At 47.0% G+C, this 8,747-nt stretch overlaps 1 protein-coding gene across 1 annotated transcript in view; it reads right to left on the bottom strand.

Annotated features, from left to right (window-relative positions):
* Positions 1 to 5,038: 5,038 nt before the first annotated feature.
* The window catches only part of LOC144148632 (phospholipid scramblase 1-like), a 78,235-nt gene continuing 74,526 nt past the window's right edge, over positions 5,039 to 8,747 (bottom strand). The window contains exons 6-7 of the mRNA XM_077680142.1: positions 8,109 to 8,267; positions 5,039 to 5,161 (exon numbers count right to left, since the gene is read on the bottom strand). Of these exons, the coding sequence (XP_077536268.1) occupies positions 5,096 to 5,161; positions 8,109 to 8,267 (225 nt within the window). The 3' untranslated portion in view covers positions 5,039 to 5,095. The remainder of the gene's footprint in view (positions 5,162 to 8,108; positions 8,268 to 8,747) is intronic.

Genomic DNA, 8,747 nt, shown 5'->3' with positions numbered 1-8,747 from the left:
AGTAATAATAATAACAATTATCATCGACAGCAGCAACCATCTCCTCAGGTCCACTGCAGGGCGAAGGCCTCTCCCACTGACTTCCAACCAGTCCTGCCCTGCACCGATTCAGTCCACTCGAGGCCACCGAATGTCTTAATGTCACCCCTCCATCGTGTTAGTGGCCTTCCCCTTCTTCTCGACCCATCTCCTGGTATCCACTCTGTTACCCGATTTGTCCCCCGATTGTCGGTTCGTCTCACTACATGGCCAGCCGAAGTCCACTTTGTTTAATTTCCTTGAACGATGAGATCATCTGCTAGAGTTCGTTCTCTGATCCAGGTAGCTTGTTTCCAGTCCCTAGCTCTTACTCCTATCATTATTCGTTCAATGGCCCGTTGAGCTGATCTAAGTTTGCTTTTCATTTTTCTTGTAGGGCGCCAAGTTTCCGCTCCAGGTGTCATCACCAGCAGCATGTACTGGCTGTATAGTTTTCTTTTGAGTGATAGAGGTAGCTTAATTTTCATTATTTGGGAGTACTTGCCCAGAGCTCGCGAGCCAGTACCTATTCTGCGGAAGATTCCTCTCGTGTGGTTGACGTCAGCACTAACCCCAAGGTTCGAGGTAGTTATATTCTTGTACTTCATTCAGTGCTTCCTCCCTAAGCTGAAGAAGGCGCGTATGGCAGGCTCTTGACGTTTTCAGATGTATTCATGTGTATGTTTAGCCCCATGGCTGTGCTTTGTAATTGTAGTTCCTCAAGAATTTTGTGAAAGTGTTTCGAAGCTTTCAAGACAACATTAAAGGGACCCTGCAATACTTACCATCGACTGCTCGGAAAGCATTTTGGGTTAAGGTCTATTTTCCAAGCAATCTCCTCCCGTATCAATTATGAAAATCCGATCGCTATCACCGTAACTACGCGCGATGAGAAATTGCGCATAATTGTTCCCTCTCAACTCTACCGCGGAACAACGCAACGTAGAGGGTGGCGGCTCACGGAGTTCTGTTCGGTGGCCATTTATATTCACAGGCCTGGGAGGTTTCTCCTTTTTCCCGCAACGTGGAGCGGTTATTTACGGACTGGTGCCACAAAAAATCAGGCATGGCTGCCTGCTCGCAAGCAAGAAATGAGGGTGCTCGGGCGTTTTTGAAGCAATAAAAGTTTGTTGTCGAGTGGTGTCGTTGAAAGGAAAGCATTGAGTCCGTCACTCGAACTCCGCGCGAACTCAAAATAAAATAAACACCAAATGTATTCGTGCAGGTTCAGACATAGAAGAGGTTGGTGCACAGCGCCGACGACGGCGGATTGTCACCGGAAATGCTAGAAATAAGCCGCGAAGTTGACCAGCGACAGCCAATAGGACAGCCATGGCCAAAATGACGTCGTTTAGGCCATGCCAGGTGCTCATAATGAGGAAATTGAAGAGAGCGCGATTGGTTTTTCCGCGTCTTTCACGACGGTTTGCGCGCTTACCGCTTCACGTGTACGCGCAGTATTTCGCGCTGGTATTCCTGGGAGTGTCATATAAACCTCGCGCAGGTTCACATGCGCTGCACAAATAGTATTAGCTTTTAGTATCAGTATCAAATAGTATCAGGGTTAGTATCAATTAGTAATTAGTAGTATTAGTATCAAAAAGTATCAGGGTTAGCTTTTACGTCTGAAGTGGAGCCAGTTGGTTTATTCTAAACAAGAAAACAGCGCAAAACAAGGTGAACTAATAGTCAAGAGAATGCACACGCGAGCATACGTCTGTGTATCTTCTTGACACCTCGTCAGCGTTTCTTGCGCTCTTTCTCTGTTCAATTTTGAGGACAAGTTAGTAGGGAAACCCCATATCTCGGAATTGCAGAAACATCAAAGACAGTTCATTACGAGCGTTGCAAACTTTGTTAATAGCAACGGTCATTATATTGGACAATATATATCGTACAATCTGGGCGAAATATATTGAACAATCTGGGAGCTGCGCGAATGATATGTTAAGGAACATAGTTACATGTAAAACTACGTCAGCGGTAGATGCGGTCGGTGCAAGCCTCTTTTCAACACAACTTCAACATTGCACCCAAAACAATCCAAAGCGCGCAAGGGAAACTATAGAAGCACAAGGAGTAGCAAAAAAAATAAAGGAGGCCCACACTAGTGCTTGACTTTGAGGTAGCGAAGCCGAACGCAACCTTCACGACCATCACGACGGTTTAAGTCCATGATTGCAGCCGATTTGCTTCTTCTTCACTGTCCAAACGACCTTCTGTCCAACATTGCTGGCATAAGTGTGAGCTTCCTGCCTTTTTTTGGAAGTGGTAGTCATTGGACATCACCTTGGAGGGGCGTACGCTATGTCGTGTTTTTCTGGTTCCGAGGAAGTGTTGCAACAGTTGCAGCGATCGTTGTTGTTTTTTTTTTTCGAAGCTTGGCCAATCAAGTGAGTATGCTCGTTTTGGTCAGCCGTGCACAAACTCCCTTTGCACATATGCTCGGCATTTTTGGCTTTTCTCCCTAAGTAGGTATGCTCGAAACTTTCTTGGTATTTTTACGTGCGGACACCTAAAAGAACAACTGACCAAACATCTTCGCTCTTAACCTATACGTGAGATTTGGCACTTCTAAACGTGGTTTTCAGTAGCGAATGCAGGAGCGAATACGGGCACTTCTCCGAGAAAGTTTGCTTTTGCTTGAGATTTCGCACCTTGCCGGCCAGCTGGATTTATTGGGTGATTGCATTCAACCTTCCCCTTGGGGTGGAGGTAACGACAAGACAACTTACCCGGAGCCCCATCAAGCGCGAGACTTGGGGACCCAGCGGTGGCTAAGCAGCCGCTAGGCGATTGCATCGTCACGTGGTTCGGTTGCGCCGAATCGCATGCGCGGATGGCCTAGCCGGCACTGAGAGGCTACAAGCGAGCGAAACGATAAGAAAGATGGACGGAGCTTGTGTGCCAGTGGCTGAAGGTCATTGCAACAAAATGAATGACCGTGACAGATGCGAAGTAGAGGAGCATTCACTTCAAATCAAACGTTTAAGCGTCCCTTCTGTTGCGTTATCGGAAAAAAGAATTCACTTGACAGATTGTAGGCATAGAATATCTGTGTACTGACAATTTTGTCGTTTTATCTTGTGTGTTTATACGGTCACCGTCAGAGAAATTAACTACTTGAAAGTCAGCGCCTCCGTGTGTTGCTCTCGTTTTCGTTCTTGTCTTTGGCGCTGTGAATTCGAGACTATGTACAAGCAATTCACCCAAGCGTAAGGTATTTTCTCACCCCGTGAATGCAAAAAAGGACAGGGGAAGACGTCAATACCAGCTCCCCAGGAAGAGTAGGCAGTTGGTACCAGATGAAGCAAAAGCCCTAGACAGTTGCGCTTAAACCGCGCGAAGCATCGAACGAGTTTCAACAATGACAGCATGCATATCCCTTGTGTCTTATCTGGCCCCTGTCCACAGGTCGTGGCTAGGTGAAGGAGGCGTCAGTGTTGGAGCGCAGAAGGGCCGCTATAAACACGGGACAGCTGGGGTAAAAATGAATTAGCTATGGCCAGAATTGTTCTCCGAAAAACAAACTTCGTAGTCGGGCAAGCAAAGCGGACAGCTAAACTTCGCGTGGTTCCTCACGTGGCAGAAAATCGAATGGTGATGTTAAGGGATGTTTTGTGTGATGCGTTATACAAAATATCGGGTGCATAATAGGGTTGACAAGGATGCTTCCCTGTGTGTGGATCAACGGCCTGTTAAACGGCTCGCAGCTGATAGTTCCTTTTCTCGCATAAAACATGCGCCTTTTGCCGGTCACGTGTTTTAAGTGCGAATGCACTTCTTAAGCGAGCCTGAAGCGTCCACCGCCGTCCGCATTCCGCCGCCGTCCGCATAGCAACAGCTGCGGGTGCGCGCGCTCCTCGTCTTCCTTGGCAACGGGGGGAGATGGGCGCGCGCTGCCTGGCCGCTGACATGGCACATACCCACGTGGGGGATTGGCCCGGAATCTCCTCGTCTTCCTTGGCAACGGGGGGAGATGGGCGCGCGCTGCCTGGCCGCTGACATGGCACATACCCACGTGGGGGATTGGCCAGGACTCGGGCGTAAGAAGGGCTAATGCACCCGCTTAAAGGAGTACTGACACGAAATTTCAAAGCTGAGATCCGCTCTAGCAATCAAGTACAACGACAACACAAATAGGTGTCTGTGCATGGCACATGCCCACGTGGGGGATTGGCCAGGAATCGGGCGTGAGAAGGGCTAATGCACCCACTTAAAGGAGTACTGACACGAAATTTCAAAGCTGAGATCCGATCTAGCAATCAAGTACAACGACAACAGAAATAGGTGTCTGTGAATAAATGCATCTTTCTTTCTTTGTAGTTGTGTGTGTGTGTGTGTGTGATCTCTCTTTCGCGAACATTACAGTTGTGTGCATGTGTGTAATCTCTCGACTACTCATTAAGATCACGATATCCACCGTAATCGCGCAATCAACAACCGTGCATTCGCACTTACACACTCTCCCCCTCGGGGAAGTGCGAGGGAATTTTTTCGGGTGGGCTAGTCATGAGTGTGTTCTGTGTAAAGACTAATTGTTACTGGATAAAAAGGACAATGAATAAGATTATTGTCTTGCCTGTTCTCTATTTTTCACCTCGTTTAAAAAATACTTCAATCCCTTTTCGCTATTTATTGTTCTTTTTTCTTGTTTTCTTTCTTCGATTTTTGTCTTCCCTGTGCGATTGTAATGTAAAATTTTTTAAAGAAGTGCGAAAGTCACATTCGTCGCGCTTGGTGTGTTTATTTTCAATTCATCCGCTTTTTCTGCTTCAAACACACTAGAACAGGAAATTTTTATCACAGATACAAATCCTCAACTTCATCAGGGAGCACGATCAACACGAGGCATATGCTGGTGAAATCACATGTACTGAAGACATAATTTGGGCTATTTGTGCCATGTGCGTCTTGGAAGGCCACTGGTGACAATTTAGATGAGAATCATTGCTATCACTACCTGGCCGGGTGAGAGTGACACTGAATGGACCACCACCTAGCACCAAGGAGTCCTTCGCCCAGATGCTGCAGTCATAGCACGCAGCCAAGGAATCGGACGTAACCGTCGAGCCAGTTATCCCATCATGCCAGGCCCCCTGTCGTCGGACTGCTTGTAGGTCTCTTCGAAGAACATGTAATCCTGCAAGGAAACGAGACAGCGTGAAACGTTGTTGAAAAATGGCTGTGCCTTAGCTCAGCTAACTTCGGATATGCAAAGCAAAGCTTGGCTTGGTTTCATCGAGCCTTGGTTTCGTTTATTTAACCTTTGGACGCTGTATTGCCCACCACGGCTCAACGCCGTTCGTTCCCGTGCAGCTTTGAAAAGAGGAGGCCCGCCTCGCGTTCGTTCGCGGCGAAAGCGGTGTTTCTCTTCTCCGGGCGGAAGACGAGTCACGTAGCCCGGGACGACCCAGCAGCGCATGTAGGGAGGCAGCGGAGTTGGTCAGCTGCCGATCAGCTGAGCGCCCACAACTAACGGCGGCTGCCACAGCTAGCTGAGCAGAACGACTCAAAACAGGGCCTTGTGCGCAGCGCCGAAAGCGGGCCCGGCAAAGCACGCGAAGCGCTTCAAGGGGTTTGTCGAAGGGGGTGTGTCAGCGGTCAAAAGGTGAACTTGTGCATCAGGGGTGAAACCGCTGGACGAAAGTAGTAAAACTCCAAGAGGAGGGTTCAGGTCCAAAAATGAAAAATTTGAGTTACGGATAAAGTTCACACGATGCATGGAGACCTTTCCAAAAAGCTTTTAGTAGTTTGTAGACTGGTGATTTTTTTTTGCATTCCAAGAAAACCCGCAACTCGTGACTGGAGCGACTCAAAACGCTTTGCAGGAAAGGCGGCGTACATGTAGCCATGGGCTACGCCTAAATTAAACCTGTGTGTGACTATGTGTAATCAAGTGACGTTCGGGGTTCCGCCAGGTGGTGAAAATGGTAACATCAAGATTAGCAGGAACCAAAAGTTGACTCTCCCCGTTTAATACTTTTTATGGCAGGGGATGAGCAGATCTTCAACACAAGTTTGCGGCTGCAAACTTGTGTTGAAGTTCATTTTTAGTCTGTTTATGTTTGGGGTTCAATCCGTTTCTTTTTCTCGATGTGCAGAAAGCCAGGTCCCGATCCTGATGCGGAACGATTTGATTTGATGCGAGCGCGTAGGTGTTCAATCTCTTGGACGCAAGTTTTAATACATTGTTTTTCGATAAACACCATTTTTACGGCCAGTACAGACTCAGGTAGACAACAGAGATTTATCTGAGGTTTACCGTTGTGCGACCCTTGCATTCGCACCGCCCTGTCTTTGCTGGCGCTGGCACGTTAGTTCTAAAGTGAGACGAAGTTTCCGCCATGTAGTCGTCACCACGAGATTCGGAAAAGCTCTATTGAGCCAATTTGTGAATAAAAATTTATCAGCCATGTCAGTGTGCGAAGCTCAATTGCCGTCAAAGCCCGAGTACAGCCAACACGCGGTATCTCCATTACGACGACAGAAAATGTGTGGAATTGAAAAAAAGAGACCGAGGATGTGTCATGACGTAGGGGCCACCACCCTGGTGAGCCGGAAGAAAATAGACACACAATCGCTTGGATCGCCGACAAAGAGAAAGCGGTTCGAACATAGACGCGAATCGCACAGCTGCTAATTATTGCGTTACCTTCGTTGTCTGCCTGAATATCCTCTGGTTTATAAATAGCGCCTGTGTATAAGTAATCTCTTAACCATCGTAGTCTGTCTGAATATCCTCTGGTCTAGTCTATAAATGGTGCCTGTGTATAATTAATCTCGTAACATTCGTTGCCTGCCTGTATATCCTCTGGTCTATAAAAGTTACCTGTGGATAAATAATCTCCTTATTTGCATATCGAAGTATTGCGGCATACATTTGAGGTTCAGATTATGTTTGCACTGAAAATGGTGCTGGGAAACTAGTCGACTCAAAATTCAACTCCAAGTGATGATACTTATAAGCTCGGCCTTAAATCGTGTTTTCGAACAGCTACCGATTTTAATTGTGATACTGTGCTAGCGGGACACACAATTTTCCTTTTCCAACGCCTGGTGCTATAGAACGCATCTAGAATAAAGGAAAGAGGATTTTTCTTCGAATGAGTGAAAGAGATGCAGAATTCTAACCATTTACGCATCGCTCATTAGAAATTGAGTAACTGTGGGACATGCAAGAATAATCGCATGTAAGGTAAGGCTTCATGAGGTCGCTAAATTGCTGTCTTGTTGTAAAGAGAAACTACTCCAGTCCGTCAAGCAGCGCCAAGGCACCTTTTTACGGTCTAGCCGTTATTTACTTCTCAACATGCAAAGACCGCTATTCCCAATTGAAAAAAGGCGTCTTCTTGTCGTTTGTATCTACTTTATACACAAAGTCACTAGAAGCGAAGTATTATAACGTGTTTTCGTCGTTGCGCTGATCAATGTTTCCTCGACTACCTCAGACAAGTCGCGATGTCGGCAAGCGCATTATTCAAAATTTATTCTTAGTTCTAGCGTCGGTTATATCGATGCGTTTTTGTGGCCAAATTCTGACAAGCAGGAGGCATTGTCTCACTCTGAAGGAAATGGCAACAAAAAATCTTACGGAGGTCCCTAAGCTTCATCAAATAATGGACCAGAGTGGGATCATCACGTTTTGTTGATTTGAAAAACCATACGTGCTTATGGGTGTGTTGACATCGCTCCAAATGGGAATAAATAAAACAGCTATGATCCACTCAGCGGCCAACAATCCTGAGGTAATAGGTTGTCAGGCCCATGCTCAGCCACTTCGTTTGGTGACAACGTTGGGCCAAACGGCGAGCCAACCAAAGTCAAACTAATAGGTCAGGCTGCGGGTACAAGATGAAGGCGGTTGTCTATAAAGTGTGACATTAAGGCTAACGTCGAAGTTCTCATAGCGAAGGGGGACGTCAGGGATGCCCATGACCGCCTTAGCTGCCATTGCACATTTTCATGAGAGGTTATTAGCCACGCATAGTCAATGAAACCTTAAAGTCAAATTGCATGAGTCGCGTTCTCGCATTGAGAAGACTGGTTCAAGCGAAGGCCGCACTTAAAAGGAGAAGACTGCTGCTTACGATGAGCATCGTAGTGGCGAGAAGACTCGCCTTCAGATTAACATCCAGGTCCTTGGGGAAGCTTACACCGAAGTTGTCAGCATCGGTGAAGTACTCCTTGATCAGCCCACTCCACTTCTTGGTGATGGCGCCTATGACGACGCCGTTCATGGAGCGCACCTGTTGCGATGGGAAGACAAGCGATGGTCTCATGTGTGCCAACAAGCATGCAAGTTTTGAGGAATCTTCTGCGTTTTGACTTTTGGTTCTCTTCACATGAACCATGAAACAAGCATGCTTCCTGGATGGCAGATGCTGCTATCGGGTTCCGGCTAGCGTGCATGACAGCAGCCGTAGGCGCACAAGCCCCGGCTCTACGTGTCCCACTCACGTCTCGTGTATGGACCCATCGCCGTTAGAGCAGAACTGCCTCAGAATACGAGAAAACGAACGAAGAACGCCCAACAACTGGAATTCAAGCTGTCTGTAATTCATTCTGAGCCTTCTAGCAGTCGTACCTGAAAGGTCTTATAGGGTTTTTTCGTTTATTTTTATTTATTTAGATACCCTAAAGGCACCGAAGGGCATTACATAGGAGGGATCAGAAAAGCAAAACTGGAACGGTTGCTGCATGGTCTCGGCAGGATGCTGGTCATATTA

The sequence above is a fragment of the Haemaphysalis longicornis genome, unplaced genomic scaffold (genome assembly GCF_048455015.1).
Source record: "Haemaphysalis longicornis isolate Haplotype H1 unplaced genomic scaffold, Haemaphysalis longicornis Haplotype H1 scaffold_8, whole genome shotgun sequence".
NCBI classification, from domain to species: Eukaryota; Metazoa; Arthropoda; class Arachnida; order Ixodida; family Ixodidae; genus Haemaphysalis; species Haemaphysalis longicornis.
This window is presented reverse-complemented; position numbering and strand designations above follow the sequence as displayed.